The following is a 12,128-nucleotide window of genomic DNA, read 5'->3' as shown; positions in this document are numbered from 1 at the left end:
GAAGAAGAAGAAGAAGAAGAAGAAGAAGAAGAAGAAGAAGAAGAAGAAGAAGAAGAAGAAGAAGAAAAGTTAATAAGTTAATAAGTATTTCCCATTGCTGGGGTCTATGCCGCTCTCTTGCTCTGCCACATGTGACATACTCTTTGTCTCCCTGTTGTAGGAATGCAATAAACATGCATTAGTAGGTTCGTCTATGCTGAGTCTAACCTGGTTTGTACCAGTTATGAGTCAATGCATTCTCTCTGCTTTCCCACTACAGGAGCCTTGCCCCCTTACGTCTCAGTGGCCTTATCACTACAGTCAGCAGCTGCTTCTCAGCCTATTGTCCTCACTCGAACTCTTGACGGCACTGGGCATGGTTGCTCTCTCCTTCTTTCTGAGGTGTCCTCCTTCCCTTCGGAGACGCTGCCTCCAGGAAGAAGAAAGGTCTCAGCTTCCTTTTCTCTGTGACTGTTTACAGAGCTTGGGCCTAGATTCTTCTCACTCTCTAGACCCTATCAGATTGGCATTTCCACACCTACAGTTTTTAGTTTGTCCACATCCATATCTCTATGCCACGCCTTTCCTACAAGCCAGACCTGAAGATCCAATTATGTCTGGGTGGTGATCCCAACATCTACTCCCCAAGTGACTTCTTGTCTTCAGTATCTTAATAAGAACCACTTTGATATCGTGATTGGAACCCAAGGAGAGTGTCAAGCTTCTCCATTCCTTCACCGCTCCTACAGGGTCCTCAGCCAGATCCTGTCCACTTCACCGCCTCCATCTTCCACATCTTTGTCTTTTCATTACCCTCACCACTAACCTGCACTATTGCGGACTCTTTGTATCTAATCTCTGCCTTCACCGTCCTGCTAGGGTGCTCCCCTCAGCTTCCCTGCTGTTTCCTCCTCTGTTTCCTTTTTTAAATTGCAGGCAACATGGAGTGTGCATAGTCCTGAGATCAGATTAGGGAGACATTAACTCGGGAAAATTGTTTTACTCTGAGCCTCCATTTCCTCACTGGAAACTGGAAGCCGGGATTCCTTCCTCACACGGTTGTTATGATGATTAAATGAGATACTGTCTGTGAACTGCCTGGCACGGGGCCCAGCACACAGCAAAAGCTCAGAAGCAGAGCCTCTTCTGCTTTTCTCTCCTTTCCTCTGCTCTCCCTGGAGTGCCTCCTGGGAACACATCCTTGATAGGACAGAGCCAGGCCTTGGCAGTGCCCTGGCCACTGCCCTAGGATGGGAGTGGTGGGGGCACATCTCATGGACATCCACAAAGGAGGTCCAACAGTGTTCTTCTCCTCCTCCCACCGCCTCTCTCCCCCTGTCCCCCTTCCCCGACTGCCCCCTGGCCTGGCTGTTCCTCTGTTGTAGTACTTGCTCTCCTTCAGACTTGCTGCTTCAGTGCTCCCACCAGAACGCTCACCTCTTCCTCCTTTCTTTTTGCCTGGCCCTGGATCCACATCTCCCTTTGCTCACTGAGGCTACCCTCCTAGCCTCCCCCTTCTAGCCCAGCTGCTGTTTATAGCCCCCCTCCTCACCACTGTTGTCTTTCTGGTCCTGCCCCTCGCTGGCCCTGGGACAGGAAGTTGAGGGAGGAGGCTTAGGCGGTGCCAGCTCCCCTAGCATGCTTCCCCTTCTGTACCTCTGGGCCACTCCTAGACTTCCTCCAGGAGAGATTCTTCCTTCCCTTGTGGTCCCTCTGGTCCTCCCCATAGCCCACCTTTCTTTCCTCTCCCATGTTTCTAGTTGATCCCAGCCCTGTAGACATACAGGCTGGGGACAAGAAGGGGGGCTCTGCTAGCTAGGAGAGGGGGGATTGACATCACGTTTCAGGCCCCAATGAACAGTCTTGCCCCTCCCCCTCTTAATGAGAACCAGCTGTGGTTCCAGAGGCCCAGATGTCGGGATAGAGGGGGAGAGTGAGATGGAGTCAGGACCAAGTAACAGGACTGAGGACAAAGTCAGGGCATATGGGAAGGCAGCAATGGGTGGAAGAAGAGCTGTGACCGAGCCTGACAGGAGGCAGGACAGATTGGGGAAGGAGGCAAGATGGATGAGACAGACCTGGGAAGGAAAGAAATGAGACTCGGGAGGAGGAGCATGTGTTAGGGAAGAGGCAGTGAGAAACACTGGACAGATGGGAGGCACGGTGCAGAGAAGAGGCTGGAGAAAGGATGAGACGGTCTCGGGAGAGAGTCTGGAGTTCGGGTTTGGAACTGGAAGCTGTGGAGCAGGAAGTGATGAGGCATAGTCCAGACAGAGGCCCTAGGGACCTGGAGGTCACAGCTGCAGCCGCAAAGTTGACCACGAGTGCCCCGGCAGCATGTGAGAGAGCATGCCTGCGTGTGGGTGGGTCTGTAAGTGTGTGTGCACGTGCCTGCCTTGTCAGTGTGTGTGAAGGATGTGTACGTGTCTCTCTGTGGGAGATCTCTGTGTATGTGAGTTATAGATGCCTACGTTAATACACTAACACGTGTGAAAGTGGGTGTCAGAGTACATGTGACGAGGAGTGTCTGTATGTAACCTGGTTGTGTCTTAAAGTAAGTCTGTGTACAAGTGCCGGTCGATCGAGCCTGTCTACATGTGAGCGGCCTGACTGAAAAGATCTGTGTGAGCTAGTCTGCCAGTGTTCTGTGTGTGCCAGGGTGTGAGGAGGCCTATGTTCTGTGTAAGCCTGTGTGGATCAGTGTGAGAGTGCCCTGAGGGAGTTTGCCATGGCCAGAGGTCTGTATTAGGTAAGAAGGGGTTACAGAAATCTGTAGTCTGGAAGGAGGGGCTGCTTTTACCCAGGGGAGCCACCTGGCCTGCATCCTTCCCCATAAGGCTGTTTCGGCTGAACTTTTGTCTCCTACTATTGATTCACCTCTCATTCAGAAAGTGTGACGGTCATGCACTATGCTAAATAATTATAGTGCAAAGTGTGATAAGAACCTGGACCTCACTTTGCATGAGCTTCTCTCATCAACATCTTCACCAGTCTCTGAGTGTGGAGCCAACCTAATTCACAGATTAGTCAAATTAACGTTTAGATTGGATTCAAAGTATTGCTCTTTTTTTAAAAAAGTGAATATGTAGTGGTATATGTGCACATGTGTGTTCAGGCACATGTGCCTTTGTATGTTCTATCACTCTTCCTCTTCTTCTTTTGAGATGGGGTCTCTTACTAGGCCTGGAGCTAGGTCAGTGGCCAGCAAGCCCCACTGATCCTCTTGTCTGTTCTCCCCATGGTGCAGGACTTATAGGCATATGTGTAGATTCTCGGATTTTTTTGTGTGGGTTCTGAAATCTGAACTCAGTTCCTCGTGCTTGAGCAATGCTTGTGCCACAAGTACTTCTTTTTACACTTAGAGCTATCTCTCCAGCCTCCCTACACCTAGTGCACACTTTCTATTGCAAGTGTAAGATGAGGTCACAGACACACCTATGCTCAGGGATTAGAAAGTCCTAGAGAAGAGCAAAATCAATCAAGATCAGAGGATCCAGGGTCATGGGTTCCCATAGTCATTCATGTATGTCATCTGAGTTCACACACCTATAGGTATTTCTCTGAGTGTGTGAGCAGGGGAGGGGCATGTGTGTGACCAGAGACAAGACCTGTCCTGCCCTGCCCTTCAGGAGCCTCCAATCCAGTGCAGAAGCATACACGTGAACACATCTGGACTGCTCACTGACTTGTTACTTGTGGTAGATGCTGTGGGTTTGTCATAGAAGAATCCACAGACGGTTTAAACTGGATCTTGAAATTTAATAACAGGGGACCACATGGACACGATTCTTAGAAGGTATCTTACAAAGCAAGAAAGAATTGAGGAACATAATGGCATAGAGTCTGGGAATGAAAAAGTGCAGAGGGAGAAACTACAGGTAGGGACCGTAAGAGAGACTGGCAGGACTCAGACCGCAAAGACACTAATGAAAAGTGGACTTTATGATGTGGGTCAGAAATTCTATGCTTAAAACAGGGGTCCTCGGAACCCTCAACCACAAGCCTGTGCAATAGTGTGTCTGCATATCTTTTGGGGTAACAGGGCAGCAGTTTTCTGCTGCCAAGAATCCGGGATCAGTGAGATTCCTCTACAGACCTGGTTAGGTAAGTGTGTAGCTCTCTCTGATGAGGTAGGGATGGAGCAGAAGAGGGTCCAAGTCTTCCTCCAAGGAGCAGAGAGATCAGAAAGGATCTGTTGCAGAAATGGAAAAGAGATAGATGACAAGGCTGAAGCTTGGGGTGGCAACAGTGTAGGAAAGCTAGACCTGACATATACCTGGGTGACATGGCCAGGTTTTAACAGCAAAGACTAAAGAGAGCTTCCAGATTTCCAGCTTTGAGGTGTGGATAGATGGTAGTGCTGTTCACGGGAAAGAAAATAGAGGTGAAGGCGTGGGGAGAGATGCCCAGCCAGACTATGAGGATGGCAAAAGGAGGCCCAGGACAGAGTCCTAAAAGACACTGGTTTTGAAGGGCTGGACGGAGAAGAAGAGCTTTTGAAGGAGCCTGAGCAGTGGACAGGGAAAAGTGTGGACGGAAACGGTGGTAAAACCAGGAGGAGTGGACCTCATGGAGTTAGTAGTGGTCATTGATGCAGAATGATCCAGTAAAAGGAAGATTTGACGGGCTCAGCGGGAGAGGTGTCACAGAGAGCAAAGGAGGTGGAAGGTGACACGGGGGACATGTGAAACAGCCTTACAGGGACTGTCCTTCCCTCCTGCAGCTGTCTCCCATCAGCCTCTGCTCCACCTCGCCACTGATTCAGCTCTTGCTAGTCACTAAAAGACTTCCTTCTCCTTGAACTTCAGTCACCTTTGAAACCCTCGTTTCCTTAGAGGGTTCCCAGAGCCACTTCCCCTCTCTGGTTTTATTTCTCAGTGTCTGACACCTAAGGATATGTTATTCGACTGGTCATTTCCACAAGAAACTTGCCCATCACTCTTGATATATAGTCCCCCATCCCGTGCCTTCAAGCAGCCATCAAGCCCTACCCATTCCACCCCAGCCCCTTCCCCACAAACTTACTCATCACTCCCCATTTTTATTGCTGACGCTTCCAGACCAGCATGGAAACAGTGCCATACCGAACCCTCCTCCCTGCCCTATCTGTATGTGCTTGTTTTGTGTGTAAGTCATTGTGGCATTTGTTGAAATGCTTCAATGCCTCCCTTTTGCACTTAGGGTAATATAAGAACCTTCAATATGCTATGCGTAAGTCCCTGCCCTTTATATACTCTCTGTGCCAACACTGCACCTCACAGGTGATGCTTCCCAACCATTCCTAGACATTCTCCACCCTTCTTCTCATGTGGACTCAAAGTCCTTCCAAACTCTGTTTACTCTTCCAGAATTATTCTTCTGTATCCTTCACTTCTGCCCACCATTGCATAGCTGATACCTACTAATCATTTGGCTCTCAAGTTGAATGTCACTGCCTCGTAATAGCTCCCTGTGACTCTGTTAAGCCCCTTATGTCCTCTTCTGCTTCCAAGACTTCTCCCTAACCCTATTGTATTTGTGACTCACTGTTCAACTCATAGTTATAAGCTCCATGAAACCAGGACCTGTTTGCCTTGTTTGTAGTCAGCACTCATGTCTTATAGATTCGGGAGTGACGGAGGGCTAAAGGGCACTGGGTGTTTTACTGGTATTAGTCCTGGGTGCAAAAAAAATATATGAAAAGATAGCTAATTTTAAGTTTAAAAATAGAAAAAGGAAGTTTGTAGGCATTCAGACCTGAAAAACAGGAGATGGAATAATCTGCTTAGAGATGAGGTTTAGGGGTTTGCCAGGGGGGCAGGCTGGAGGAGACTCCGGGGAATCCCAAAGTGCAGCGTCCCAAGGAGGGCTGGAAATGGATGAGGTGCTGCTCAAGCCCCTGCTGTTACTGAGCATGTTTGAGATTTGGTGTGGCCCGATTCCCAGTTCTCGGACCTCTTAATCCTTCCCCCAGTAGTGACCTTGTCCCTCTGCTTTTCTCTTAGGTCAGAGAGCCTGCACTGCAACTAGAGCCCAAGTTGGATCTGATCCAAATCCTGAAATCAAGTTGGGCTACGAGTCTGGTCTGGAGCTGGAGTTCCAGCTGGACTGCCCCTGCCATGGAGAAGGAGCTGGGAGTTGCACTCTCCTGCCCTGGCATGAAGAGCCTCAGGACTCTCCTGCTGCTGCCGCTGCTGATGCTGTTGGGGGCTAGAGTGCCGGGAACCTGGGCTCAAGCAGGGAGCCTGGACCTACAGATAGACGAGGAACAACCAGCAGGCACACTGATCGGAGACATCAGTGCAGGGCTTCCACCAGGCACAGCACCTCCTCCCATGTACTTCATCTCTGCCCAGGAAGGCAGTGGTGTAGTCACGGACCTTGCTATTGATGAGCACAGTGGGGTGGTCCGTACAGCTCATGTCCTAGACCGTGAGCGGAGAGACCGCTACCGCTTCACTGCAGTCACTCCTGATGGTGCCACCATAGAAGTGACAGTGCGAGTAGCTGATATCAATGACCACGCGCCAGCTTTCCCTCAGACTCGGGCTGCCTTGCAGATACCTGAACATACAGCTCTTGGTACATGCTACCCACTGGAGCCTGCTCGTGATGCAGATGCTGGCCGCCTAGGAACCCAAGGCTATGCATTGTCTGGTGATGGGGCTGGAGAGACCTTCAGACTGGAGACACGTCCTGGTCCTGACGGAGCTCCAGTGCCTGAGCTGGTAGTTGCTGGAGAACTGGACCGGGAGAACCGCTCACACTACATGTTGCAGCTAGAGGCGTACGATGGTGGCTCACCCCCCCGGAGAGCCCAGGCCCTGCTGGATGTGACTCTGCTGGACATCAATGACCATGCTCCAGCTTTCAATCAAAGTCGGTACCATGCTGTGGTTTCTGAGAGTCTGGCCCCTGGCAGTCCTGTCCTGCAAGTGTTTGCATCTGATGCTGATGCTGGTGCCAATGGAGCTGTGATTTATGAGATCAACAGGAGACAGAGTGAAGGTGATGGACCCTTCTCCATTGATTCACACACGGGGCTTCTGAGGTTGGAGCGACCCTTGGACTTTGAACAAAGGCGAGTCCATGAACTGGTGGTCCAGGCACGGGATGGTGGGGCTCACCCAGAGCTGGGCTCAGCTTTTGTGACAGTGCACGTGCGAGACGCCAATGACAATCAGCCCTCCATGACTGTCATCTTCCTGAGTGCTGATGGCTCCCCCCGCGTGTCTGAGGCTGCCCCCCCTGGACAGCTTGTTGCTCGAATCTCGGTTTCAGATCCAGATGATGGTGACTTTGCTCACGTCAATGTGTCCCTGGAGGGTGGAGAGGGCCATTTTGCCCTGAGTACCCAGGACAGTGTCATTTATCTGGTGTGTGTGGCTCGGAGACTGGATCGGGAGGAGAGGGATGTTTATAACTTGCGAGTTACAGCCACGGACTCAGGCTCACCCCCATTAAGGGCCGAAGCTGCCTTCGTACTACATGTCACTGATGTCAATGACAACGCACCTGCTTTCGACCGCCAGCTCTACCAGCCTGAGCCTCTGCCTGAAGTTGCACTGCCTGGCAGCTTCGTGGTACGGGTGACTGCCCGGGATCCTGACCAAGGCACCAATGGTCAGGTCACCTATAGTCTGGCTCCTGGCACGCACACTCACTGGTTTTCCATTGATCCCACCTCAGGCATCATTACCACAGCTGCCACGCTGGACTATGAGCTAGAACCTCAGCCACAGCTTATCGTGGTGGCCACGGACGGGGGCCTGCCCCCTTTAGCCTCCTCTGCCACAGTTAGTGTGGCCTTACAAGACGTGAATGACAACGAGCCCCAGTTCCAGAGGACTTTCTACAATGCCTCCCTGCCTGAAGGTACCCAGCCTGGAACCTGTTTCCTGCAGGTGGGTAGGCCCTGCAGAGTGTGGGCAAGAAAAGAGTAGGTCTGAGGGCCACAGAGGACCTCAGAGTAGGAGCCTAGCTTTGCAAGTGTTGACAGTGACCGAAGCCGGAGGGTTTGGGTCCTGTTTCTGAACTCCGGCGTCTGTGCCGATGGTGTAATGGGACGGTAAGAGTATGGTGCAAGGGCTGAGGCAGTAATCTCGGCAGTTAAGGAAATTACGATGGGATGTGGAAGAGAAGAGAGTGTGGTGTTCAGAAATGCTCTGCAAAGTCTCAAAGCAGCAGAGGCGGGGCTGTTTCTGCACCCATATGGCTCCTATTTCCCGAGGGAGAGGTCGGCATTTATGGTGCCCTGGATGCTTAGTCCAATGTCAGGCTCTTCTCCAAGAGATCTCCATTCCTTCCCTTGCATGGGAGCCTTGATGAGACACATGGATTCAAGGACATGGATGAGAAATAATAAGAGCAATCTAGTAAGATCCTCATGTGCAGAGAAAGAAGGCCTCTCGGGAGAAGAGGAAAGAGATGGGGGAAACATGAAGCTAAAGATGCAATCTGAGGCCATATGCAGAAATCCTTAGCCACCATGTGTTAGGATTTTACTCAGAAAACAAAGGAGATCATTGCAGTTTGAGCCAGGAAGAGCACGATTAGACTGTATTTTCTGTCCGTTTTAAAGTAGCTAACTTGCTCTAAGGGTGAAGGGTAGAAGGATCAATATGTGAGTGATGAATCATGCCTGAGCACTCTAAGTCCAGCAATGTAAATGTGCTCAGAGTAGGGAACAAGAAATTGCTGATCTCAGGCAGGACCCAGTCTAGACAGGGAGATAAACCAATAACTACATAAAGAGCTTTGGAAGCCCAGAGGAAGGACCCAGAAGAACTAACGATACTTTGCTTAATGAAGTATGTGTTGTGTGGACACAGACACTTGGTCTACAGAAAGCTATTGAATACACCACAATGTTAAGGCTATATTGTTTGGTCTGGCCTCAGTTATACAGATGGAAAAGACTTGTTGGGAGAGAAGACAAAATAGATAGTGGCCTAGATCGCAGGATTTGACTTTTTCTTAAAAATCATAGGAAGCTCAACATGTCTTTTGGAAAGATGGCTTTGGTGGCACCTTGAAGTATAGCTGCAAGAGAGAAGACTGAGGGCAGGGAGGTCTCTTAAGAGACCAGTGCTTGATGTATGGCCAACCCAAGTGTCTTCTCGGGCTGTCTGCTGGCCCAGACTTCTAGGCTAGTGCCTAGCTCTGGCTGATCCCTTGCCTTCTGGCTACATCCTGGATGTTTGCCTGCTTGCTGCTGTCTGGCTCCCACCACCCACTCTCACATGTGTGTGCTCTTTTGGCCAGGACCAGGGGTTATTGCTTCCAAACTTTTCCTCTCCCTGCTACAGCAACTTTCCAGGTGGTTTCCTGGAGTTTTTGCTGTTAAAAACAATGAAGGAAAGATAAAAATGCCCACTGGGAGTTCATAACTGTTACAAAGTCTTAACACTTGATTTATTCAATGTACATTTGTTAAATATCCACCATATATGCCCAGTCACTGTACTAGGGAAAAAAATATAATAATAAATAAACCCACACTGAATAAGCCTTAATTTGCAAATAAACAGCTTATTGAAATAAGAAAACTTCCACGATGGGGCAATAGGCAGTATGGATTTTTCCTAAAGCACAGGAACTTTTGACTTCATGCGGTGACCAGACAGGTGAAAGGCTCCAAGCTAGGTAACACCTACAGAGGAGAGAACCTGACTTGCTTGAGGGGATCCAAGTCATTCAGTTTTGCTGGAGCTTGAGATGTGAAAAGAGAAAATAAGACTATGTGGGAAGGTCGGCCAGGGAAGAACCCACACCACGCCAGGGAATTTGTTTCTCTTATGTAAAATATTGAAGCTTCTTTTTCAGTACAGAGGTAAAATGATCAAATTTGTCTCTCAAGTGGCTGTCAGTATAGGCTAGTGGTTTACAACTGGAGGCAGGTTTACCTTCCAGAGGAGACAGTCAGCAATAGTTAGACATTTTGTATTGCTATAAGTGATGAGATGTTCCCAGTATCCAGTGGAGCAATGGTCTAGGGTGCTGATAACCATGATATAAAGCATACAGTAGCAACCAGAACTTAAAAAATAATCTGGCCTAAAATCAGAAATATCAAGGTTGAAAACCCTTAATTTAGAGTTAATGGGTTGAAGGGTCAGGCACCTATAAGAAATGAATCAGAATAATCCAAGGGAAAATAGCTCAGATGGAGAGACGCACTCAATAGAAGGGTGCTAATGAAGACCTATTGAATCTCTGACTGATTGATATACCAGGCAAGGGAAAGGGAAGAATTAACTCCTGGCTTGAACGAGCAGATGGAAGAGGCAGCAAGTTTGAAAGGATCATGGGTTTAGTATTGGACAGTTCAAGATTTCAGATAACAGCCAGGTGGAGATAGTGAACAGGCATCTGGATGTACAAGTTTTCAGCCTAGGGGAATAGTGCCCTAAGCTTGAAGCTTACCAGAGATGTTTTCTGAGGCTGAGAAAGTGAAAGAGGCCTGTCAGGTTGAAAAAAAAAAAAAGGCCAAGGAGAGAGTTCGGGGAACAGGATGAATAAAAGCAGCCAGAGTCCAGTAAATGGAGAAGGCCAGCGGTGAGGGTGGACCAACAGGAGGAAAGCAGATTATGATAGTAGCAAGAAATCAGAACGAGGGACGCATACAGGAAGAATGTCAGGATAGGAAGCTACAGTTAAGTTCAGAGTCTGACAGGGTCTTTCTTCTGTCCTTGAAATGGTGCATCTGATGAGAGCCAGGGGCCAAGTGTAGGTAAGAGGAGAGGCGTGAGCTTCTTACAGCCTTGAGCCAGCACGGGAGACAGAGCTGAGAACCTACAGAAACCTCTGAGCAGGGGGTCAGGAAATTCACTTCTGCCTTGGTCATTTCCAGTCAAAGGCCTCTGCGCCTTTTGGGGGTCACTTCCTGACAACTTCCCCCCACCACTGTTTATTGCTTTCTTCCTGCAACAGAGTCAGAGGGCAGAGGTGTTTAACAGCTCCTGAAGGCAGCTGCAGCTGCACTGTTGCCTATGGGGACAGATTCAAGGGGGAAGTCTGTCTGTCTCCTGGGATATCCGGGCCCACAGCCACCGTGAGGAGCTGGAGCAAGAGCTGTTTCTAGGGTTCAGCCATGGCAGGGTCTTAATGTCTCTCGGGAGGATAAACAATGGCACAGATCATTTCTGTCAAGGGCCTGGGCAACAATTAGAAGTCCTTGGCCAGCTTTCTTTCTGAGCACATTTTCTGGCTGAGAAGGGGAACTCTGCAGCTTCCTCTTGCAGCGTATCATGACCCTGAGGTCTCTCTACCCACAAAGAGCACTTTGTCACAGCCTGCAGCAGTCAGCCACCAGCTCACCCGCTATGGAGGGCCTAGTGTGCACCCAGTGTGTAAAGCTGAGCATGAAAGAAAGTTTCCTTATAAAGCAGGGTGATTGGATGTCCATTCGCTCCATGTACGAATATGCACAGAGCGTGTACTGTGTACCTGGCCCTGTCCTAGGCTAAAGTGCATGAGTCCCATCCAGAAACCATGGAGCAGACCCTGTAGTGATCAGATTCAACTGTGTAAAAAACACTCTTAGTAAAGATTAGACATACAAGCTGGGATTGGTGGTATACTTGTGATCCTGGCATTTAGAAGGGTGAGCCTGAGCAGAATAGTGAGATCTCCATCTCAAAACAAAACAACAGTCTCCACACACAAGATTCGACTTAAAATATCAATCTTAGTAACTATTCATCAACCAGGTCTCTGATTTAGGTGATTAGGAGACTTTATGAGGATAGTTGTTTCCTGTAGTCTTCTGGAATTAAAGGTTGCTGCCCTCGGTACTCTGCTTTGTAGGTAATCCTTGTTATATGCATCATTACATAACCCCAGACACATGCAGAGACGGGTCACCTAATATGTAGGTTCCCAGCTTGAGGCTGAAGCGGGTGACATTTCGCTTCTTGTCTCATCTCTCTTTCTGTGACCAAGTGTCCTTTCTGAGCTCTGTTTTGGCGGCACGTTTTGTTGTTTTTGTGCTTTCTCTTAGCTATTTTGTTGTTTAAAACAATCCCCAAGTAGAACCGTAGAGCTCTGCCTAGTGCAGTAGAAGACTGTGATGTGCCTTTTAGAATAAATTACATTCATTAGATCAGCTTTGGTCAAACGGGAGTTAGAGTATCTAAGTATACCGTGGCTGCCTCTTTACTGTTTTGTGT

At 49.1% G+C, this 12,128-nt stretch overlaps 1 protein-coding gene across 2 annotated transcripts in view; it reads left to right on the top strand.

Annotated features, from left to right (window-relative positions):
• Nucleotides 1-12,128, top strand: part of Dchs1 (dachsous cadherin-related 1) — a 33,327-nt gene that overhangs the window by 7,947 nt on the left and 13,252 nt on the right. For both annotated transcript variants that reach the window (XM_026777576.1, XM_005370232.2), the window contains one exon: nt 5,964-7,862. In XM_026777576.1, coding sequence (XP_026633377.1) covers nt 6,078-7,862 — 1,785 coding nt within the window. In that variant the 5' untranslated portion in view covers nt 5,964-6,077. The remainder of the gene's footprint in view (nt 1-5,963; nt 7,863-12,128) is intronic.

Source organism: Microtus ochrogaster, unplaced genomic scaffold (assembly GCF_000317375.1).
Source record: "Microtus ochrogaster isolate Prairie Vole_2 unplaced genomic scaffold, MicOch1.0 UNK73, whole genome shotgun sequence".
NCBI classification, from domain to species: Eukaryota; Metazoa; Chordata; class Mammalia; order Rodentia; family Cricetidae; genus Microtus; species Microtus ochrogaster.
The sequence above is the reverse complement of the archived record's forward strand: the minus strand, read 5'-3'. Positions and strand labels throughout refer to the sequence as shown.